General features: G+C 48.5%; 1 protein-coding gene across 1 annotated transcript in view; it reads left to right on the top strand.

Annotated features, from left to right (window-relative positions):
• The first annotated feature begins 353 nt into the window (after window positions 1–353).
• The window catches only part of Slc9a8 (solute carrier family 9 member A8), a 47,042-nt gene continuing 22,641 nt past the window's right edge, over window positions 354–24,754 (top strand). Inside the window, exons 1-8 of the mRNA XM_051186046.1 lie at window positions 354–493; window positions 2,808–2,986; window positions 11,538–11,618; window positions 14,990–15,048; window positions 17,083–17,166; window positions 18,599–18,700; window positions 19,546–19,580; window positions 22,935–23,078. Of these exons, the coding sequence (XP_051042003.1) occupies window positions 480–493; window positions 2,808–2,986; window positions 11,538–11,618; window positions 14,990–15,048; window positions 17,083–17,166; window positions 18,599–18,700; window positions 19,546–19,580; window positions 22,935–23,078 (698 nt within the window). The 5' untranslated portion in view covers window positions 354–479. The remainder of the gene's footprint in view (window positions 494–2,807; window positions 2,987–11,537; window positions 11,619–14,989; window positions 15,049–17,082; window positions 17,167–18,598; window positions 18,701–19,545; window positions 19,581–22,934; window positions 23,079–24,754) is intronic.

The raw sequence follows: 24,754 nt of genomic DNA, 5'->3' as shown, positions 1-24,754 counted from the left end.
CCGACATCCCCAGCACTCATAGGGGAGGGAAACACTGCCCGGTGTTTCAAAGGCCCTGTGCTTTACTCCTCCCACGGCTGGGGAAACTGAGGCTGACTCGCCTTGGCACAGCCTGGGCGGACGCCTGGAAAGCCCTTCCTCCTCTACGCTTAGCCCTGTGAAATCCATGCGAGGAGGACGGCCTTGCTGACAGCTGAGCCACCGGGATCTCAGAACGGTTTCCCCCAAATCCTCCCCGCCCGGTGAAAGGAAAAGCCGGACTGTTCAGAAGCCAGGTCTGCACAAGGATCGGGGAACGGTACCTAAGAAAGTCCGGGAGGACGGCCCACGCTCTGCCACCGAGACGACAGGGCAGAGGGTCGCCCTGGACGGCCAAGCCCCGCCTCCGCCCGCAGCGGAAGCCGGAAGCAGCCGCAGGCCCCGCTAGCCCCGCGACGTCCAACTCGATAGTCTCGGAGGTCCACAGCATTGGCGAGAAGATGGCGGAGGAGGAGTGAGTGCGCTGCTGCGGGTGGCGGAGGCGCAGGGCCGGGCCGGTGGGCGACGACGGGCCTCGGGCGCCCGGGTGGAGTGGCTCTGGTCTTGCCGGCCAGGGTCGGCAGGAGGGCGGGATGGGGACTCGGGCCCTGCGGCTTCCCCGAGGTCATACATCGGCCTTCCGTAGCGTAGCCGGGCGGAAGCGCGAACATAGTTCCCTCACCCCGCTTCCGGTTATCCGAGGTGCCCCAGGCGCTCCTCCTCCTCCAGGAAGTCCTCCCATTGCCACACAAGCATCAGCAGCCTTCAGTGTTCGTGTGTGTCCCCAGAAGGTTTCGTTCGTTAACTGCTGGTTGTCCGCTCCGCCCGGCCTTGGGCTCCAGGAGCTGCCCTCAGGGGCAACCATCCTACTGTAGGAGGAGGCTGTAGGCAGGGTGCTTCCCGCCCCGCAAATGCTTGCAAGGAAACTGAAAGGTGTGAGTGGTGAGGAGCCAGCCCCGGAAGAAAATGTCTTGTGACCCAAACCTTGAATCCACAGAAAGATAGGGAGGGTGACAAGTCAGGAAAGGCTGTAGCTCAGTGAGCCCCTAGCTCAGCCCTTCCGGGAAAGAAAATGGAGAGGGCGAGCACTTGGGAGTGATGCTGTGACAGCTGGTTGACAGTGTAGAGCTCCAGCCCTCTGCGCATGTGCCACCGTTAGTCCATCTTCATACTTGGCAGGACACTGTTGTGTGTTACAAATTCTGCCTTTGGAATGCGCTCCTGAAAATTAACAAGGAACCCTTAAATGACACTGAACTTGTACTGGGGTCAGAACATTTCAGGTATCTCTTGGCCAATCTGGTACCAAGTCATTAACTCAGTGTGTATCTGGGCAGTTCAAGACTAAGGAGAAAATGTAGAGGCAAATGGTTTGAAGTGTGTTTCGAGTCTTGAGATGCTGTGTTACTAGATCCTGGAGTGGGCAGGGCTCAGTGTATGCCACCTGTTATCATAACAACTATGTCACTCCTGCAGTAATTCACAGATCTAACACTGAGAGCAAGGGCCAAAGCCTTGGGTAGCCTGAGGGACAGAGCAGGCAACCTGAACCTTTTGAGGCTCAAGAAGTGTTAGGTAGAGTAGGGTAGGGAGGGCATTCTGAACACAGCTGGGCAAACTCAGATGACTTCCTCAGTTTATGGAAGTAATCCCAGAAGGGCTGAGATCTAAGTGGTAGAGCCTGGCCTGCCACACACAGGGTCCTGGATTCAGTCTGCAGTAATACATACAGTGCATGCGAAATCCAAGGAGAATGTAAACTAGGAGGTAAAGGCACCAAGTAAATAGAGTAGAACCTGGGGTGTGGGGAGACACCAGTGCCACCCCGGTGGTTTGTTTTGTTTCTTCCTTTTTGAGACCGGTTCATGTGGCCCACGGGACTGATCTTGAACTCACTGTGTATCCCCGTGTAGCCCAGAGGGCCCTTGGTCTTGAATTCCCAATTTTCCTGCCCTTGTCTCCCCAGTGCAGGGATTATAGGCAGCATTTCCTCAGTTGTTCTTGGTTTTGGTAAGGAGAAAGGACTGACCTGGCCTGTAGAGTGATGTGCACGGGGCAGGTGCTCTACTGCTCAGCAGTGTTTGTTTGTTTGTTTGTTTACTTGAGGCAGAGTTTCACTCTAGCAAACTTGTGGTCCTCCCGCAAGTGTGTTAAGCTGGTGGTGTTAAGTTCCTCTTTTACTTATTTTGAGACAGTGTCTCACTAAGTTTCCAAGGCTGGCTTGAACTCGCTATCCCCTGCAGACTTTTAACTTGTGGTTCTCCTACCTAATCAACTGTTTGATAGCCTTAGACTGAGCATTTGTGTTTTGTTAGATAGGGTTTCATGTGGCCCAAGCTGGTCTTTTAGCTAAAAAACACTATCACATTCTTTATCCTTCTCCTCTTCTCCTGAGTGCTGGGATTTATAGATCTGTCCCTGCACGCACAAGCGCGCACACACACACACACACACACACACACACACACACACACACCTGGTTTATGCAATACTAGGGATCTAACCCAGAACCTCCTTTTGTGCACTACCAGCTGAGCTGCATCCCTGGCCCTAGACCCAGCATTTTGCATTCCTTTCTCCACAAGCCTGACCCCCCCCCCCTTCCTGACCTCTGGATGGCCAGAGGTCACTGGCATCTGGTACCTTGCAGGCAGGGCTTTTCCCCTCCTCAAGGCCTGCCTGCTATTTGTACCCTTGGGGCTTTGTTATGTCTCATTTGTTCAGTCAAGGTGTGTGTTTTGATGCCTTGATGCTTCTTTATGTGACTACCACTTGTGTGTTTCCAACAGGTTCTCCAACACAACCCATGAGAGCTTCAACTTCACCCTTCACACTACTCTGGGTGTCACCACGAAGCTGGTGCTCCCGACACCTGCCAAGCCCATCCTTCCGGTGCAGACAGGGGAGCAGGCCCAGCAGGAGGAGCAGTCAAGTGGCATGACCATTTTCTTCAGCCTTCTCGTCCTAGGTGAATAAGCCCAAGGGTGTCTGTTACCTGTCGAGACTCCCCTTCCTGAAATCAGAGGCCTAGCGGTTCTGAAAAGCTGTTAATACAATGTCTTAGCTTTTGAAAAACAAAACACCAACTATTTTTCAGACAGAATCTCTCTATGTACAGCCCTGGCTGTCCTAGAACTATCTTTGTAGACTTAAGATGACCTCAAACTCACAGAGATCCAACCACCTCTGCCTCCCTCCCGTGTGCTGAGACTACAGGTGTGTGCCACCATGCCTGGCCAAGAAAGAGCTTTTGATCTAGACAGATGTGGTGGCTTGTACTTGTAATGCCCTTGCTGGGATGACAGAGACAGGAAGATTTCTTGGGGTCATTGGCATGTCCGTCTATTTGAATCAGTGAGCTCCAGGTCTATTGGAGACCCTGTTTCAAAGAAGGTGGGAACCATTTCTGAAGATAACACCCAAGATGTCTTCAAGCTTCCCAGAGGCACCTGGCTCTACACCCAGTTTTTAAAAATACATCTGAAGCCACATAAATACTTTAGATAGTAGTTCTCAACCTATGGGTCACTGCCCCTTTGTGGGGTCAAGTGACCCTTTCACAGGGATCGCCTAAGACCATTGGAAAACACATATATTACAATTCATAACAGTAGCAAAATTACAGTTATGAAGTAGCAACAAAAATAATTTTATGGTTGTGGGTCAGCACAACAGAAGAGACTGTATTAAAGGGTCGCAGCATTGGGAAGGTTGGTCAGCCTTCTCCCAAGTGCTGGCATGTACCACCACCCCAGGCCTTACTTACCCTCTGCTCTGCTCTTCGGTGATACCACAGTTGTCTTTTGGATTAGACATTTCCAGGACAGGAGGCAGACTGGGTTTTGAGTATTTTCTTTCTTGAGACAGGGTCTCAGTAGTTCAGGCTGGCCCCCAATTTCGTAGCTGAGGATACCTGACCTTGAACTTGTGATTCTTCTGCCTTCCCATTGCTGGGATCATAGGTATACCACCATGCCCTGTTTGAGTATTTCTCTGATGTCTGTTAGGACTAGGTTTTGAAAACAAAAAAATTTCCTCACATTTATATTCAGACTGTAGTAAATAGTCAAAGAATTGAATTGAACACCATAATAAAGACCATTAGGTGTTTTGTTTTTGTGAGGCCCAGGCTGCCCTCAAACTCCCAAGGTCCACCTGTCTTTTCCTTCCCAGTGTTGGATTGCAGGTGAGTAGGCAGGCATCACCACACCCTGTCTTTTGTTGTAGCCCTGGAGCAGCAAATCTTTTATCAGATTAAGAAATCTTTACCGTATGAGGGTTTCTTGAAGGGTGTTGACCAATGGTCACTGTTAGAGGCTATGAGACATGCCCGGAAAGGGCTTTTGTAGCCTGTTTGTTACTGAGGCATTGGAGGTCACTTTCAGGGTGTGGAGCGCTTAAACTTGGCTTGGCTGTTACCACAGGACTGGCCTGCACAATGTGCTTTCTGCTCTAGCTTGCAGTTGCTAATTCACCTGGAGGCAGGCAGGGCTGCACCCTGCTCAGAGGCTCCAGGTTCTCCTGGGTCATTGGCTCCTTGTTTGTTTGTTTGAGACTGGGTCTCACTGTGTAGCAGCTTTGTCTGGCCTGGAATTCAGCGATAACTGCTTCTGCCTTCCCAGGTGCTAGGATTAAAAGTGTCTGCCACCCTGCTGGGCTCCTAGGGTGACTTTGAACTCCTGATCCTCCTGCCTCCACCTCTCTGGATCACTGGCATGTGGCACTATACCTGACTCAAAGGTATGGTTTTTCCTGTGTCCCTGTGCTATCGCTAGCCATTCCTAATGAGGTTTCCAGACAAACAAAGCCAACTGATAAGAGGAAACTATGAATGAGTGACTGAAGAACTCACTGACCCTCCTGTGAGCTGCTGGTGACTAGTGTGCTAATGTTTTCTAGACCTTGAGAACCCTTTCCAGCCATACAGCCCCTGCTTTTGTTTCTATCTGAGTGAAGTCATTGGAATTGTAACCTGGTGTTCTCCTAGCTTGTCACAGCAGTCCAGCGTGGCCCTTGGCTGAGGGGAAGTCTTTACCTTGCATTTCACCCCCAGAGTTTTGACTCCACAGGAAAACAGTGAATCTGTTACCATTTAACCCTGTCTGGCACAAATGTTCTAGTTATTGGGTACACACCAAGTGTTCTGGACAGAAAGGCCGAGAAACATTAGCTCCAAATAGATGTGGCTGAGCACAGAATCCCACCAGTCCCTGAATTTGCCCAGAGTCTGATGATAGAATTTCACTAATTCCCGAGCTTACCCCACGATCAGCCACCTGAGTAGACCATTATAACTTTAGGAATTAAAAGGCCTTAATGATCAAATATGTGTTGTTATATCCTGTTTTCCATAAATTTTGTTCATGGTTTTATCCTTATCTGTTATGTTTCGCTCATGGTAAAAATCATCATACAAAAATCAGTTCTAATCCACAATATTTTGAAGGCCTGCAGTTGCCTCATTAATGTAGGGGAAATAAAATAAACCATCGTGGAGGTCTGGTGTTGTCTCCTTACTCTAAAAAGGGAGATGCAGTAATAGACAGAGCTCAGTGAGACTAGTTGCTTTGTTGGTGCTGGTTTATACCCTGTGGTCACCTTAACCAAGATGGTAGTGAAGTCACATGGCATGCCCTCTCTTCAACCTTAGCGATGACAGCTGCTGGCCACATGGCTGCTCCCATCCAGATGAGGTCATCAGTCAAGATGGCAGCAGGCCATGGTTGCTGTTTACTCCATGGTGAGCCCTTCAGGGACATTTCCTTTTCTTTTTAAAAACATCTATTTTCTAAATAAGAGTTGAATCAAAGTTCAGATTTTATAGATCTTTTAAACATATCCAGTGAATTACAAATCCTGGGATACAAAGGATATAGAAGTTTATACTTTAGCAAAAGTTTTTAGCGATGTTGGGGATAAATTCAGAGAGTTAAACATTGTGATTATACTTTGTCATTTTTTGGAGCTGGTAAACAAAACTGAGAAGAGGACTCTGAGACAAGCAGCAGAACCCTTCTGGGAATAGTCTACTTTTTAGCTCTTTTAAGCACATAGTGTGTTTTCCTGAGCCACTCTGTTATGCTCTCCTTCCTGTCACAGATTTGGTAGCCAGACTGACCCAGGACAAAAACTTTGGAGGAAACTTAAACATGCATGCTTGGGTCTGGAGAAGGAGGGCCAAATCCAAGCTCCAGAGTTAGCCTTTTTAATAAAGTAGAATGGCATGTGGCAGTTTTTAATGTTAGCCGTATCCAAAGACATTGAATCCCTAGAAAATGAATTTAATGATCAGAGGTAGAGAACTGAACAGAGAGTAGAGAAAGCTCATTGGCTTGTGTGTGGCAGAAGTTGGGAGAACCTGGAAATTGAACGTGCCAGTTTTTGGCCATGGAGGTTGACTATTGTACTGAGGTCTAGCCTTTTGCTGTAGGAGGTTCTAACAGAATCTCTGAGTCCAAGGAGGAAAAGAGAACAGAGGAGGCTGGTGAGGAGTCATGAGTCTACTCATAGGAGGGCTTGTGGTTAGAGGCCGGAGCAAACAGAGAGAGAGTGCGCAGGAGAGGAGCACCTTTGGAAGCGGAGTGGGGAGGAGGTGGGAGAGGCTTAGGGGAAGGGTCACTAACAGCAACTCTGCCAGGGCATGGATTCCAATATTGTAGAGCCCCCAGGAGAGCATAGAGAAGCTGCCAGATTACCTGCAAAACTTCTATGGAGGAGGCTCCAGTGCCAAGAGGCAGAGACAGAGCAGATAACTCCTAGTGTGAGGCAAGGAGAGACAAATGGTTAGTGGTGATATAATCTAAAGCTCCCTGGGATTCAACACCAAATATAACTGATGATGCAGAGAAGCTACCAAACTAGACTGATCCCTGGGCAGAAAGGTTTATTGGGGATCAAACTGATAAAGCCATTGGGTGGGGGGCCAGAGAGAAGAGCAAATAAATTGTGGGAAAGCAAACAGATGTTATATGACAGTCAGCAGGTGGGGATCTGAGTTAATACAGGGTGTTAGAATTGACTGGGACTAGGTGACCTTTCCAGAGGCAGTTGACCTTTGAGACAAGGTTAAGGAAGGTTCTTGGAGGATTATGGATGTTCTATGACATCCTGGAACCCAGTTTAGAGAGATCTGCTTTTCTGATAAACAGAAACCTGCCTAAGGCCTGTTTATCTAGTAATGGTCCTTCTGTTTACTCACCCAAAGTCCCTGTGTAAACTGACATGACTGCTCCTTGGTATGGTTAAGAAGGGGGTTTATTGTAGATATGAGAGAACAGCAGAAGCTTCTGAAGAGCAGAGGGAAAGAGAAGTATGAACATGGCCAGGGCTGCCTGAGAGAGGGGTGCCTTGCAGGGGACAGAGAGTAGAGAAAAGGTGAGAAACAACAGCGGGGTTATAAGGAGAATGAGTATCTGTGGGGGGGGGGGGGGGGATCTGTGAGCTGGAGAGAGTCTGGGGTGTGATAGGAGATGAGGAGGGCAAGGGTGCTCGCATGGGCTGTGAAGTATGTACTGGGTTCTTGTGCTACTGAGGGACCCTAGGGGCAGCATGGGCTTTGGGATGCTGATAGACAACACAGCTAGCCATATGACCCTTCTCTCCAGAGGTAAGGGAAATGACTCCTTTTGGTAGATAGGAACCAATTTCACAAGTTCCTGAGGAACGCTGGTTTTTAATCTGACCACCAGAAAAGTTCCTGTAGCCCAGGTTGAGCTTAATGGACTGTCTTTTGGATCTAACATTAACCACTAAAGTAATACCGTTCATTGGTTCATTGGTGCTTACCACATCCACAATATTGCTATCCCTTGTGATGAGTCTTTATACCCACAGCCAGCTCCCAAATAACAACATAGAGACTTCTTATTATGAATTCTCCACCTTAGCTTAGGCTTGTTCTTATATCTTAGATTAACCCACTTATATTAATCTGCATTTTGCCATGTGGCTCAGTTACCTCATGTCTGTACTGCCCATCCTACTTTCTCTGTGTCTGGCTGATGATTCACCTTTCTTCCTAGAATCCTCTCTTTACCCCAGAAATCTTGCCTAACCTCTTCCTGCCTAGCTGTTGGCCATCCAGCTCTTTATTAAACCAATCAGAAGGCGCCTTAGACAAAGACACATAATATGGTGTACACAAATATTCCACAACAATCCCTACCATCTGCTTCTAGAAAACTGCCATCACCCCAAGAAGAAACTTCAGTCCAAACTATGACTAACTGTGGTAGGACACTCCCTCTCCTGAAGACAGCATGTTGGTCATGCTGTCCCTGGGAGTTACCAAGTGAGTTAGCTTCTGTAAACAGACCTGAACGACATGTGGCTGAGTCACTTGACATAGTGTCCTCAGGACATTATGGGGCTGTGGAGGTAGTTTAGTGGTTAAAGGCACTTGCCATCAAGCCTGACAACCTGAGTTCAGTCTCCAAAATCCCATATAATAGGATGAGAGACCCAACTTCTAAAATTGTCCTCTGAACCTACATACTCCCTTCTCCCACTAAATAAGTGTAATAAGGAAGACTTTGAAATTCACCTGTGTTACACAAGAGCTCACTGCTTGTAGCTGTAGAGTATCTCATGTGTTCAGTGCTGACTTTAGATTTTGAGCACTCTCCCTCTTGGCTGTTGGGGACAATGTTACTGTGAACACTAAGACAGGTGGTTGTATAATGTGCTCCTGTTTCTTTTGCTTGAATGCCTAGGAGGGGAATGAAGGCCCAGGGCTCCTGTAGGACTTCAGTCTCCATGGTGTTACCAGTGATGATGTCTTCCTGTCATTGGCTTTGGTTAGTTTTGTTTTAGAGACAGAGTCTCACTGTGTAGGCATGGCTGGCCTAGAACTTGTTATGTAGTCAGATTGGCTCTCAAACTTAGAGGTCTTCCTGCCTCTGCTCCCAGAGTGCTGGGATTAAAGGTGTGTGCCAACATACTTTTTAAAATTTTTTTATGTAATTTGTTTTGCTTTTGTTTTTTTGAGACAGGGTTTCTCTGTATTGTTTGGAGCCTGTCCTGGAAATAGCTCTATCCGTAGAAACAAGCTGGCCTCAAACTCAGAGATTCACCTGCCTCCGACTCCTGAGTGCTGGGATTAAAGTTGTGGCCACCAACACCGGGCAAGAGTACTGGCTGCTCTTTCAGAGAGAGACCTGAGTTCTGTTTCTAATATCCAGATGGGTCAGCTCAAAGCCTCCTGTAACTCCAGCTCCAGGGGAGCTGATGCCTTTTTGCCTTAGGGTTTCAGTTGCTGTGAAGAGACACCATGACCATGGCAACTCTTATAAAGGAAAGCATTTAACTGGGGTGGCTGACAGCCTCTGCTGTTTATTGTTATCATGGTGGGACATGGCAGCATGCAGGTAGATGGGGTGCTGGAGAAGGAGCTGAGAGTCCTGCATCTTGATCCCCAGGCACAGGAAGTGAATTATGATACCAGTTATAACTTGAGCTTATGGCACCTCAAAGCCTACCCCTACAGTAGCACACTTACTCCAATAAAGCCACACCTCCCTTTGGGGGCCATTTTCCTTCAAACCACCACCCTTTTTCTGGCCTCCATGTGCATCCCCATGCATGTTTACATACATACATACATACATACAAACAAATAAACCCGCTTGTTAGAAGCAGCAGAGACCTCCCTTCTCTCATCTCATGGGCTCAAGATGCAGGACCCTCAGCTCCTTCCCCAGCACCCCATCTGCCTGCATGCTGCCATGTCCCACCATGATAACACATGTGGAAGTTAGAAGATGACTTTCCGGAGTTGGTTTCTCGGTGAGGTTGTTGAGCAAGCATCCCCATCCATCCTCCTAACCATCTCTCTGGCTTGTCCACTGCCCCCTAAGATGAGGTGTTTCACTGTGTAGCCCTGGCTATTCATTGTGAAGAACAGGCTGGCTTTGAACTCAGATCTTTGTGGGCTGCCGTCAGAGCCAGCCTAGCAGCCCGAGGTTCATACCTGAGAGGAGGAGTATGGACTAAAGAAAGGCTAAGTAAAGATGTTAAAGGAAAAGAGGGAGACACAGAATAAAAGCAGGAGGGCCAATCAGTCAATACTGAAATGCTACCAGTTTATTTTTAACCACTCTTACAATCCTTAACAAAAGGGGAACATGGTATCATGTATACTGAACAAACAGACCTTTCTTCCTCATTTCTCCAAGAATTTAGTAATCACACCTTAGATTCAACTTCTTGCTTCCTGGCCTCGAGGATCAGGAGTAACCACCCCTTAGACCAGGTCTGTTGTTAATAGAACAAGACACCCAAGGCCTAGATCGAACATCCTACTGTAGCCACGCCCTTGACCTTTAGGTCTTATGACAGTGAGGACAGTTTTGAATTCTCTTGTGCTTGAGCCAAGATGGAGTGGAACCATTTTTATGGGCACTGACATATCCACCTGCCTCTGCCTCCTGGAGTGCTGGGATTAGAGGTGTGCACCACCACACCCAGCCTGTGTGTGTGTATTTTAAGGCTGGATCTCACTATATAATCTGATGTATCTTCTAGGCAGGGAGTGTCAGTTAGTTGGTTAGATCTTACCAACACACAAAACCCTGGATTCAGCCCCTAGCATAATCTGGGCATCTATAATCCCAACCCCGGGAAGGTAGAAGCAAAAACATCAGAAATTCAAGGTCATCCTCCTATACCCCTGCACATAGCAAGAATAGCAGCATAGACAACCTGAGACAAGGCTTAAAAAAAACAACAAAGCCAGGCGGTGGTGGCACACACCTTTTTCTCAGGAGGCAGAGGCAGGCAGAGCTCTGTTAGCGAGGATAGCAGGGTTACATACAAATGAGGACTACATAGTAATACCCTGTCTCAAAAACAAAACAAACAAGAAGCAAACCATTTGTGGGACTAAAGATGGCTCAGTGCTTAAGAGTACTTTTTGCTCTTTCAAAGGACCCCAGTTCAAATTCTCAACACCCACACAATGGCTAACAGCGGCCTATAACCAGTTCTAGGGGATCCAGTGCCCTCTTCTGGCCTCCACCAGGTACTACATTCACGTGTTGCACATACATACATGGCAGGCTTTTCTTTGTGTGTGTGTGAGGTGGGGAGCAAATGCACACCAGGGCAGCCCTCAGAAGTAGAATCTGTGCTTGTACATGGTTGTAGAAATCGAACTCTGGTTGTCAGGATTATCAGAAAGTGTTTCTATCTGCTGGACCATCTCACAGACGGACTCTGTAAATAGTCTTTTGTTGTTAAAGCTGGGCAATGGTAGCACATGCCTTTAATCTCAGCACTCAGAAGGCAGAGGCAGGTGGATCTCTGTGAGTTCAAGGCCAGCCTGGTCTACAGAGTGAGTTCCAGGACAGCCAGGGCTACATAGAGAAACCCTGTCTTGAAAAACCAAAAAGGAAAAAAAAAAAAAATATGACCAATATTCATTGTTTGCTTGCCAAATGTCTGTTAGCCCGAGATAGCCACTGCCCTGAGCTTCCTGTCTCTTGCCTGATGAGTCTTTTAAATAGTGCTTGTCCTTCTCACAGCCATCTGCATCATCCTGGTGCACCTGCTGATCCGGTACCGACTGCACTTCCTGCCTGAGAGTGTGGCTGTCGTCTCTCTAGGTAGGTGATACTGGCAGTCTGTTCCAGAACACCACCCCATACACAATAGTACTGTTTCTCCTGGGGCCACCTCAGCGCCACATCTGTAAGAGATGTGTGACTTTCCCAGTTCCTGTCATCCTTTCCAAAGCTTGCCACGGGGCCTTAGAGTCCATTTTATGGTGGGCGAGGGGTGGAGGTCTGAGAAAGGTGCTGACCCCTAAAGGTGACAGAAGCCGACTTAACCACGGCAGCTCTTTCTGTGACCTACCACCTTTCCCCATGCAGTGCCCAGCTCCACTGAAGTTGGTGGTTGGTAGTTAGCTTGTAGAGTCATTGTCACAGCCAGAAAGAAGGGCCCTAGCTTTACAGATGACAGATGACTCCTGTAGTGCCAGAGCCTTCCTGCCTCCCTCCCTTTCTGGGGCATTTCAGAAAAGGGTTAAAAAGCTACTTCAGGGAATTGACAGTTTCTGGATAGTTTTACCATTTATTAGGAATAAATATTGTGGGGCAGAGAGATGGCTCAGCAGTTAAGAGCAGAGGTTCCTCTTCCAGAGCATCCAGGTCCCATTCCCAGTACCGACATGACAGTTCACATCTGTTACTCTAGTTCTAGGAGATCTGATGTCCTCTTCTGGCCTCTTTGGGTACTGCATACAGGTGGTGAACAGACTGAGGACAAAATACCAATTTGCATAATAAAATAATAAATATTTGGCCAGGTGCACACTGGAGGCAGAGGCAAGCAGGTCTCTATGAGTTTGAGGCCAGCCTGGTCTGTGTGTCAAGTTCCAGGACAGTCAAGGCTACCCTGTCTGGAAAAAAAAAATAGAATAAAAATTGGTTGAGTGGTTGAGAGCATTGGCTGCCTTTACAGAGGGCCTAGATTCAGTTCCCGGCACTACGTGATAGGTCACAATCATCTGTAACTCTAGTTCTAGGGAATCTAATGCCCTTAGGCAACAGACATGCTTGAAGTGCACAGACATATAAGCAGGCAAAACACCCACACATACAATTTTTTTCAAAAAAATGAATCTTTAAAAATAATTAAAAATGAAGGGCAGGAGAGGTGGCTTGGGTTTTAAGAGCGTTTGCGGGTTTTCCAGAGGACACAGTTGAGTTTCGAGCACCCACATCAGGTGGTTCGGAACTGGCTATGACTTCAGAGGGTCCGATATCTACTTGTGAGCATGTGCACACATCCATATTTAGGTAGAATGCTAAATGCTGGTGGTTCTCCGACACCAGTACTGCAGACATGGCTGCCTGGCAAGAGTCCTTTGTCACTTGTTTCTTGGAAATAGAACCTTGGTTGTACTTGGGTTTTGTTGCTGGGGACTGAACCCAGGGTCCCACAGGGCCTAGGCAGGTAGAAGCTCTCCCATTGAGCTATAGTCTCACCCACCTTTGGTTTTTTGAGACAGGGTTTCTCTTGTGTACCCCTGGCTGTCTTGTAATACCCTCTGTAGACCAGGCTGGTCTCGAACTCAGATCTGCCAGCCTCTGCCTCCCAAGTGCTGGGATTAAAGATGTGCACCACCACTGCCCAGCAGAATTCTCATTTTGATCTGGCATCTTTTTGTAGGGCCCAAGGAGGAAGGGATGCTAGGATAGTTTTGGTCTTGGCTATCGTGCTATAACTTATTTCTTTGCTGTGACTCATTGAGAGGGATAAGACAGTTGGGCCAAAGGGGAAGTGTGGTTGGAAAAAAGACGTTTTCCTTCCTGGTAGACTTAAGAGAAGTTAGCCTCCCCTTCCTTTGAGGATGTGATGCCTGAGGCACTGTAGCCAGAGTAATCAGTGTGGCCAAGGGACAGATGGGAAGGCAGGTTTCTTGGTTTATTGTTGTTTTCTTGAACTGGCGGCCCACTATAACCTGGAGCTGGCACATGATTCAGTGGGTAAAAGTGATTGCTGCCAAATCTTCAGCTTGAGTCTGATCCCTAGCTTTCCACTTGGGGTGAAAGGAAAAAACTGACTTCTCCAGGTTGTCCTCTGAGCTCCACACTATAGCATGGACACCCCCACCCCCCATAAAATGATTAGTTTTTAACTGACTTGGAATGGAAAGAACATGTTCTCCAGCTGGAGCATTCATTGTGTCACAGCTGAGCTGGCCACTTCAAGAGCAACTCCACATGAGGCTGAAAGGAAGCAGGCCTGTCCCCTTGGGTACACATGGCCTGCAGTCACTTAGTGCGTATTAATCGGCCCTTTGTGTTGAGGTTAAGAGGACCTCCGTCCACACTTAAAAGCATTTCCTCTTCCACTTCACTGTCCTTTGAATAAGAGCCTAGCTGTCTCTTCACATGCTATAAAAACAGTTCCATCATTCACAGGAGCAGCAATGACTCAAAGACAGCTGTATCACCAAAGTCCACCCCAGCATGGGTGACAGCTCACAAAGAGGAAACCTCCTGCCGGCAGCTTAACAGGTAAAGCTGGCATTTCCAGGCTGCTCAGCTGTTCCTTCCAGACAGCTACAGCTGCTGGGAGAGGGCAAGGCAGGCTTTTTAAAGGGCTATGGCCTCAGTAGAAGGCCACATATCCAAGAGTATTTATGGACAGCATGTATGGACTTGATGGTTTGTTTTGTGAGACAAGATCTAGCTATTGTAGCCTTGGCTGTCCTGGAACTCACTATATAGACCAGGCTGGCCTCAATCTCACAGAGATCATCTGTGCATCACTATGGCTACTATGTTTGTTAAAGAATAAAAGGACACAAAGTTTAATAACATTGCAGAAAATAAAGGAAAAAACAAAAATCAGAGATAGAAGGGTCAGGAATTCAAGGCTCTCCTTAGCTGCACAGTTTGAGGCCAATCTCTGAACTGGCCTCTCTCTAGTCACCTCAACCCGCCTTCCATTATAAACCACACATAGCAGTTGTGTGTGCGCCCTTGCTGTTTTGCATATGTAGAGGTCAGAGGACAGCTCTTGGGAGTTGCTTCTCTTTGTAGCGTGTGGGTCCTGGGTTAGAATTCATTTAATCAGGTTTAATGGTAAATGCCTTTGCCACCTGTGCCACCCCACCCCTCAACCACCATTTTTAAACAGTAGGAATAAGTAGTGTAAGACAATCCTGAAACTAGGTGGCCCAGGGAGGTGACCAGCTGTGTGTCCTCCACACCAGGCAGAAGAGTGACAAGTAGGTTTTTCTTCTTCCCAACATATCTTAGATTTTGCCATAGTATGCACCTGAGATAAAAGTGGGAAATGCACAGTGATTTACACTATTTCATGGTAATTCCTGTCTTTATTCTCAGAAACAGACCTGCAGAACTCTAGGGCAGCCTGCTGTAGTGGATAACACCCAGTCCTACCCAGTCCAGCCACGTGACCCTGTGCTGTGTGTCTACTGAGCTTTGCTTTTCCCTTCCAGGTATTCTCATGGGAGCAGTTATAAAAATTATAGAGTTTAAAAAGCTGGCAAATTGGAAGGTAGGTTTGACATAATCACAGCTTTTGCTTGTCTATGTGTGTACGCGTTCATGCGTGTGTGTGTGTGTGTGTGTGTGTGTGTGTGTGTGTGTGTGTGTGTATGCATGAACACATGTATAGGGACCAGAGGTCAACAGTCTTGGCTGTTGCATGTTCTTTTGGAGCTTATTTTTTTGAGAAAGGTCTCTCATTGGCCTGGATCTCATTATGTAGGCCAGGCCAGCAGGCCTTGGAACCCAGGATCCATGATGTCTGCCTCCCTGGTGCTGGGATTCCAAGTGCATCTTATCTTTATGTTTAATTGCTGGAGATAGATCCCTCTGTCTCCTGAGTGCTGAGATTACAGAGTTGCCAACGTACTTAGGTTGGTTTGTTTTTGGGGTTTGTTTTGCTTTGTTTTTTTGAAACAGGGTCTCTTTACCCAGGCTTGCCTGGAATTGTCAATCCTCCTGCCTCAGCCTCCCAAGTGAGACAGATGAATGCCATGGACCCTGCTGGGTCGACGCTTGTTGAGATTGGTGCTGAGGATGGAATCCATGGCCTTGAGCATGCTAAGCATGGGCTTCCCCCTGAGCTACACTCCTGCAACCTACATTTGTTTTTATAAGTGGATGAGATGCAAATGGACTCGGGGCTGCTGGAGGGGCAGAGCCTAATGTTTATCCTGGGCTATAGACTAATGTGCTTGTGAATACTTATGCTTTGAAAAGACCCAAGTGTTGGGGGGGGGTATGGAGAGATGACTGTGGTTAAGTCCTCTATTGTGAACACAGATCCCAGTGCCTATGCTGGACAGGTGATTCACAAATGTCCAGTTACTCTCCAGGAACCTGACCTCTTTTGTTCTATGCGCGCGCGCACACACACACACACACACACACACACACACACACACACACACACGTGCGCGCGCATACAAACTTACTTTTTGAGATTTATTTATGTTTTGTCTGCATGTATGTCCATGGGTGACATATGTGCCTGGTACCCACAGAAGCCAGAAGAGGCATCACATCCCCTGGAACTGGAATAACAGATGTTTGTTAGCCTCCATTTATATGGGTGCTAAGACTCAAACCTGGGTCCTCAAGAACAACCAGTGTTTTTAACCCGAGATGTCTTTTTAATCGCAAGACAAATCTTTAAAAACAAGAAAATTAAGAAAACAAAATTTGTTTTTTGGTATTTTTTTGGTGACAGGGTCACTATATAGTCCTGGCTATCTTGGATCTAGCTACTTACCAGGCTGGCCTTGAACTCATAGAGATCCTCCTGCCTCTGCCTCCCAAGTGCTAAGAGCAAAGGTGTGCACCACCACACCTGTCAAGAAAGCAAAATTTTGAAGGGAAAAGACCACCCAAGTTTCCTTGTCTTTGGGATAGTGGTGTTGGACCCTTACTGCTCAGTCCTAACCACAGTCGCCTCAGACCAGTCTTGGGACACAGCCAAAAGGTGCACGGGCCCTTCCCGTGGGGTCTTCTGGTCTCTCCTGTGACTTGCAGGAAGCTCCCCTAGCTCAGTGAGCATAAGGACTTCACTGTAGTCCCCAGCACAGAAGACAGGAAGCAAAGCAAGCGCACTGTCTGTGGGTCTGCGCCTTTGTCATCTGCTTCTGCCCTTTCCTCACTTGCATTCTTACCCTGACCTTCGAAGACCTATTTCCCAGGCAGATCACAGTCTGAACTTCCCGGTGGACTGGATTGGAGGAGGGAGACACTGCATCCCTGCTGCAAATAGCCCCTCCTTTCCCAGGGCGAGTTGCTCACCGTCAGAGCATGGGCTGTCCTTCACTGTGGTTCTGGAAGTCAGACTCAGGGCTAGTGCCTTCAACCTGTGAGCCATGCTGGCCCTGCGCTGTATGTCAGGCAGGCAGTGCTTTATTGTTTCTGCTTGGTTTGTCCCTGCTTCGGGCATTGTGCATTTCTGCCACGCTAGTCTCAGAGCATAGGATCCCTCAGCTCTCCACTGACTGATGGATAGGTCTCACGGTTGTACAGTCCCAGTCCTGAGTATCCTCTCTTTTTGACTTCACAGGAGGAAGAAATGTTTCGCCCCAACATGTTTTTCCTTCTCTTGCTCCCACCTATCATCTTTGAGTCAGGATATTCACTGCACAAGGTAAGGTTCACTTGCTTAGGTGGAGACAGCTGCTCCTGTCCATGGGGCGGGCTCCTTTAACAGCAGTGGCTGAGACTGACTTGCTGGCCCTGCACAAGTGCTCTGAGCTTCTAGGCAGGCATTTCGAAGGTTGAGGGCCACGGACAGGATGCAGCAAGCCACACGAGATAAGATCTCATGGCATGGCCCTGGTTGGCCTGGACCCCACTGTGTCTCTACTCTACCTGGGTGCCAGGATTAAAAGTGTGTGCCACCACACCTAGCCACAGTACATCCTCTTAACTGTTAAGCCATTTCTCCCCACCCCCAAGGATACTCTTGAAGTAAACCTTGTCCCTAGAAACAAGGAACAGAAATCTTGATCATTGAAACCCTTAGTGGTCCCTCCTGAGTGGAGTCTGTGAGGGTCTAGTAGCTTCATTTTCTTCATCAAATGGAAATGTGGCTATTTTCCATGTTGCCAGAACTCAAATATTTTCTCTCTTTTATGGTAGGTTCTTTTGAGAACCTAACTGGAACTTTGTATGTGGCTGAGAATTTCTGATCCTCCTGCTTACTCCTCCCAGGTGCTAAGATTATAGATGTGTGTCCCAGGGCCTGGTGTATGTAGTTCTGGGGTTAAACCCAAGGCTTCATGCATTGCTAGTCAAGCAAGCACTCAGCAATTTAGTGCATCCCCCTCTCCCCAGCTGAGCTTTCTGCCTGTCAATTTGATGATGCTAACACAGCATAAAGGACTTTCTGACTGATGTAGGAGCAAAGTGGTATGGCTAAGGAGGTTTATACTGTAGATATGAGGGAAAGAATAACCAGAGGCTTCTAGAAAAGGAGAGCAAGAGAGGAAGAGAAGAGGGGCAAGCAGACCAAGAGCAAAGCCAAGAGAGCCTGTGGCCGGAATGGCTGAGTGTGCAGCACTTGGGAGGCAGAGGCAGGCAGATCTCTGTGAGTTCAAGGCCAGCCTGGTCTACAGAGTAAGTTCCAGGACAGCCTCCAGTGCTACAGAGAAACCCTGTTTCCAAAATATGAAAAGGGAGGCGGGGGCGGGGGGGGGGACGGACGGGACAAAATGGCTGAGTTATATAGGAAAGAAAAGCTGGAGGAAGGGAAGGGAAGAGAAAGAAAGCTCAGGGACTGGAGAGGTGTAGGGTATCGGACTGGATGAGAAGTACTGAGAAGAGCCAGTGTCCACTTTGATGTGGTAATTGGCCATGAGCCATTTGTCCCAGGTTGTTTTGGGACCTAACACTGACCATTGTTCTGATCTTGGAGTTTAGGTGCCTTTTCAAAATGCACCTTTTAATTAAGTAGAAAACTGGGATTGTGTGGGTTTTTGACTGAGACCAAACATGGACAGGGTTGATTCTTCCACACCTGTGTTTTGAGCTTCCCTAGCTCAGCAGTTGCCTCTTGTCCCTCTGCTCCCGCCTCCCAGGGGAACTTCTTTCAGAACATCGGCTCCATCACTCTCTTTGCTGTCTTTGGAACGGCGATCTCTGCTTTTGTAGTAGGTGGAGGAATTTACTTTCTGGGTCAGGTAAGCAAAGCACCCCTGATGACCTTGAAGATCTTCTGTCGGAGGGTAATGCAGGGTGGGGCAGCAGCAACCTAGTAGTGTGTGCCCTCCTGGGAGGACATCCCGCTCATGCATGTGACTAGGGCATCACCCCCAGATGCTTGATTTTACTTGCAGCTGGTACGCCTTGAAGCAAAGTAGTGCGCAATGCTGCAGCTTGAAATGGTGCAAGTAGCAGTTGTGTTCTCAGAGCGATTGCAGTAGGGCTGAAAGTTGTTTCTGGATGAAGATTTGCATTTAAAGCAGAGCTGACTGTGAACCTGTTCTCTCAGTTCCCATGATGCTCCCTGCCATTGTCAGCCCTTTGATGGGGCAGTGATGCATGCTGTGGGCTTTGGGCTTCATATCAGTGTACTTCAGCCAGAATGAAGCTCGTGGGCTGGCACTCAGACCTCCATGTGCACACCCATTCTTGTGTCATTTGCAGAAGCTTAGCCACCCCAGTGCTGAGAACAAACCAGTTGCTGCTCATGTGGCCGCCCTCTCAGCGGCCAGAATCAAGTCGGCCCTGCAGCTTTCCTAGATGCTTGCCTTCGCTGTGTCCCCTTGGGGTCAAGGGGAGTCACCTTTAGAGCAGAGGACCACAGCCGCCAGGCTGGAGGAAGGAGAATTGTGCCCACGCTCGGGTCTAGATGCCCATGCATGCTCACAGCAGCCCTTAGGGGTTTTCCTTATTTCCAGTGGGGACTGAAGATGATGTCCTTATTAGTTGATAAGAAAGCACTGATGGACATTTTAATCTTCTTGGCTGTTCTCCAGGGAATTTTTTTGTGTGTGTCTGTGTGTTTGTGTGTTTTATTTTACAGGCTGATGTAATCTGTAAACTCAACATGACAGACAGGTAAATCTTCCACACTGTCATTCCCTCATGTGACTGCTGTTCAGGCCTGGGACATTTTCTGCACGTGGCTTCGTGGGTGTGATCTTTCCTCTCCCCCTGCCTGGCTTGCCAATGTTTTCCAGTATAGAATCTGTTGTGAATTAATTATCTCTGAAATGAATCAGAATCACATTGAGACTTTTGAAGAGCCCTGGTCACAACGTTGCTGATTGAAATGACTGATCACATTTGATCTTTGGAGGAAATAACTGGCCAGTTAACTGCCTGCCCACATCCCAGTCACATCATATACCGTCTGTCTTTTCCTTAGGAGTAGCTCCAGAGCTGGGGGCTTAATGTGTAGCTCAGTGGCAGAGCCCTGGCCTGCCATTTATGAGGCCCTGGGTTTGGTCCCTAGCACTGTAAAAGCAAACAAACAAAACCTCAGTTTTCTGTGTAGCCATTGTGGAAGGAGGTTGCCTTCCCAATAAGTGTGGAATGGGAGAGAGTGAGGTGAGAATCCTGACTCTGGAATTCCCACCAAGACTTAGAGGAAGTAGGCAGGACCTGGCCCTGGGATGGTCATCTCGATGTGAAGCCATTCTAGTCGACAGACACTGTAGTGACCTTCTGGTCAGGGTGCTTTCAGACTCTTAATCCCACTCGGAGCAGTACCTTGGGCAGCTGTATCTCAGAAAACACCAGGTCTAGAGTTCCAAAAGGACCCTACCCCATTGCAGCCAAGAAGCCTGTAATTGTGCCTTGCTCTGTGTCCCTGTGTCCATTCAGTACCTGTCTTGTGGCTTGGTGGGAAGCTGAGGAAGAGGGCTAAGTACTTAGTTCTAGATCATTCCTATGAACTGACAATGTCAGACTTCAGCTGCAGTGTAACACCTAAGACCATACCCTCAGAACCTGTTCATGGAAGTGGGCCACTGATAACAAGCTTGGTCCACAGTGCCTATCCTTCACCCTCCCCAGGCAGGACTATTGGAGCTTTTGTTGTGTTTAAAAACAAAACAAAACGAAAAAAAGTATTCCTTGTTTGTGACAAGGTCTCACTCTGTAGCCCAGGTTGCTCTGGGCTCAATATATAGCCCAGGCTGGCCCCAAACTTGAGGCAATCCTTCTGCCTTAGCCTTCCAGAAATGTTGGGATTACAGATGAGTGAGCTCCCCAGAAAGTCTGATACACAGACAACCACCTGAGTCACCTTCCTTCCCACAGGAGCCTGAAGGACAACAGAACTGGGACTTGGTGGCAGTTTGTCCTAAGTAGGCTACAGCACCTCACCAGGTTGTCCCTGCTCCTCCCCAAGTCCCTCCCTGTCCATCTTCTCATGTTTTGTTAGTGTTGCTAACTTTGAGAGAGAGAATAAGCATATTTTTAGCTTGAGTCAGTTGCTTGAAGTCCTTCAAGGACGTGGTCCTGACAATGAGTGTGGCGTCGCTGCTGGCCAGGCCCTGGGGTTCATGGTCAGAAGGACCCCTGCCAACTGAGTTTTCCCGGCAGGCACCAGTATGATGCACTGGCTTTTCTCCCAAGGCATCTGCTCTCTTTTATATTATGAAGAGTATGACTCAGACAACAAGATCCTGTGTAGTGAGCACCTGCACCCCCTTCCCTGTGCATCTCCAGCTTCTGTGTTAGCTGACCCTCTGTTCATCCTCTCTAAGCATGCCTGTGGACCCTGATCCCAGAGTTCTGGCTAAGAGGCTGCAATAACTGCAGCAAAGTACCTACCTTGGCTAGGGTTCTCACCGTGTACCTGCAACCCAGTAGGACGTTCACAACAAGAAGGGTTGTTGGCTCATAGGGCTGAAGTGTCCCAAGTGTGATGGCCCTAGCACAGCTGACCAGCTCTCCCCTCGCTGCTGTCCACTTCCCCTTCCTCATGTGGGGCACAGACAGCTCCCGTGCTCCCCGCTAAGGGTTGGTGTGCTCCCTGTTACCTGCTAAAGCTAGTCCAACCTCGTGCACTGTGCTCACACCTGGAGCCCTTGCCATAAGGATAGAAAGTGAGGGAACAGCTCTGAGCTGTGGGTGCTGGGCAGAGACCAGAGCCTGGACAGTGTACTGCATGCAGACCTGCAGAGCACAGCCCATCGTGGCCGCTCACCTTCCTTAATGTTACTGTGGGTGGTGACGGTGACTCAGGTGGGGAGTCTGCTTCTAGGTCTGGTGGCAGTGAAGGGCCTGAGGGCCTTGGCCACTTGGCTGCCGGGTGGAGCTGCCTTCCCTCATTCCTCTTCCCTACCCCCCTCCCCAACCTACCTTCTGTCTGTAGCTCTGGCTTTGAGAACACGGTCAAGGTGAAAACATGGCATCCACCCTGGGACCTTAGAGGGGCAATAGGCGCTTGCATGCACGTGGTTACTTTAAGGAAGGCAGAGTCTGGGAACAGGTCTGGGAGCTGGGTATCCTGCCGGGTCTGGTTCTCTCCTGGCTGCCTCAGACTTTCATCGGAGAACTGCTACCTCATAGATTGATAACTGGGGTAGTGCCTGACCAGCTTCATAGGCTTCCTTCCACCAGCAATACTTCTTTTGAAGGATTACTGGGCAACACCAGTCAGATGACTCCAGTCCCGCCTCCTCCTAGTGGTCACGGTCTGTGCACTGGGTTTCCTTCCCTACTGCACTTGCCATTTTCTTGTCTTTGGTTTTCTGAGACAGTCTCATAGCTCAAACTGTCCTGGAACTTGCTGTCTGCTCCCACACATGGTTTGTGATGCTTGGGATCAAACTAAGGGCCTCCAGCATTGCTTAGCTAGTACTCCAGCCAAGCCCACATTGTGCTTCCTAAGTTGACCTGGGCCCTGCTTATTCCTACACCCACCCCTCTAGCACTGACTCTGAGCTAGACAGTCAGTGGTAAAGGAAGGGCTTGGGGCCGGAGCCCCCGTGCTAAGGGGATGCTCACTGATGAGCTCCAGGGCCTGGAAACCCGGTAGGCAGGTGGCCAGTATTTGTGGCAGTGGACCATATGATCAAGTGCTGCCTGTGAGACCCAGGGACCCAGCTTCCAGTGTCAGCAGCCCAGGCTGGACCCTCCAGTGGCTGCTGTTTTTGGCAACTTCTTGGGTGTTGCAAATATGAGTGGAAGCTGGTGTTGGTCACAATTGGCACAGTTGACCTGGTGGCAAAGCAGAGGTCAAACGCAACAGTTTGTAGGACATTCTGGCTGAGAAAGCCGGAAAGTGTGTGCTGGGGTAGGCAGGGTTCTGGGCAGCGTTGGCCAGAGCAGTGCAGCACGGCTGTAGGCAGGGGTCAGTAGCACACAAAGCACACCCTCCCTCTTGGCCCTTCAGCTGCCATCTTGGCATGTGCACCCAGCACCATGCTTTACAGAATCTGCTTGCTTCTCTCCTTGCAGTTTTGCATTTGGCTCCCTGATATCTGCGGTTGACCCAGTAGCCACTATCGCAATTTTCAATGCACTGCACGTGGACCCCGTGCTCAACATGCTGGTGTTTGGAGAAAGCATTCTCAACGATGCAGTCTCCATTGTCCTAACCAAGTAAGTAGGAGAGAGTGGAAGATCCCATCGATGCCAGTACAGAGGTTGGTCCCATGTGATCAACTCTCTGCTGCCTCTGCATCTAGGCACTCTGACAAGGGTCTGCCACAGGACTGTGTCACAGCCAGGCTGCTGCAGGGAGCTGTGTCTGTGTTTCTAAGCTCTGAAGGGCTTCTCAGTTTACATTCCCAGGTCCCACCTCCCAGCCTCTTGTGCAGTGGCGTCTGTAGGGTGCTCCCTTCATGATCAGTGGCAGCCAAGTGAGGGATTAGTGTTTGGACAGCATTGCTGCAGTAGTGAATGCAGTATGGCCAGTGTTGAGGGATTGCTCACCCTGTTCGAGGTGGCAGTGGTGTATCTAGCTCCAGAGAGACAGACAGTTTATGGAGGGCAGAAGAACTAGAGTTACAGATATTTGTAAGCTGCAGTGCAGATACTGAGAATCAAATCAGGGTCCTCTAAAATAACAGTAAGAACTGTTAACTGCTGAGCCATCTGTCCAGTTCCGCCCAGCTATAAGTCTCACCCAAGCAGGCCTCAGATTCACTATGTAGCTAAAGATGACTGTGAGCTCCTATTCCTCTGCATCCACCTCACAGGTGCTGGGGTAAAAGTACTGCTCCACCTCATGAGGCTTAAAACTATGAGTCTTTTTATGTTGACTGGGGTTGCTGCCTGTGATGGGATCTGAGGTGCTACAGGTGGATAATAAACCTCAAGCTGCAGTGCAGAGCACAGGTTTTCCTGTTGACCCCGCCCGGCTGTGTGACTCTGGGCTGGCTCCTGTCTCTCTCTGACCTCCCCAACAGATTATGTCCCACAGTTACAACTGAACTGAAGGACCGACTAGGTGGATAACTGCAGCGCCATTTTTGAGGCTGCCTCCCACCTCTGGCCCTTCACTGTGCTTACGAGGTCACCTCCTTACTGACTGCTGCAGGCAGAGCTTACCAAGCAATACTCAAGTGCAAGAAATCCTCCTTCAACATTAAAACGGAATCAAACTTCAGAATGGTTCTTATTCTAAGGCTAATACATATTCTTCACATAAAAGATAGAAACTGTTGGCACACACCTATAATCCTTGAAGTGGAGGTAAGAGGGTCAAGAGTTCACTGAGTTTGAGGCCAGCCTGGTTTACAGAGCAAGTTCCAGGACAGCCAGGGCTACACAAGAAACCCTGTCTGGACAAAATAAATAAATAAATAAAAATTGTCTAAAGTAACATGATTTGCTGGGTATCAGTTTACTGACATGCTCACCCACTGCCCTCTCACTGGCTTTCTCATGCCCTCTCGATAGAAATCCCTGCAGGGTTAGTTAGGAAAAGTCATTGAGGCATTATTTAGAACATAGGCGGCAGCTGGTTTTCTTCTTCTGTAAGCTATTTCCTGAAAGTTTAACTTAGTTGGTACAGTGCTTGTCCAACATGTACACAGCTGTGGATTCAATCCAGAGCACCACATACAACTGTGCATGGCACTACATACTGTAATCCACATACAACTGTGCATGGCACCACATACCTGTAATCCACATACAACTGTGCATGGCAGCACACTCCTGTAATCCCAGCACTTAGGGAATAGATGCCGGAGGGTCAAAGTTAAGGGCCATCCTCTACTACATAAGGAGTTTGAGGCTAGCTTGGGCTACATGATTCCCTGTGACCAAAT

Source organism: Phodopus roborovskii, unplaced genomic scaffold (genome assembly GCF_943737965.1).
Source record: "Phodopus roborovskii unplaced genomic scaffold, PHOROB, whole genome shotgun sequence".
In the NCBI taxonomy this organism is placed as follows: Eukaryota; Metazoa; Chordata; class Mammalia; order Rodentia; family Cricetidae; genus Phodopus; species Phodopus roborovskii.
This window is presented reverse-complemented; position numbering and strand designations above follow the sequence as displayed.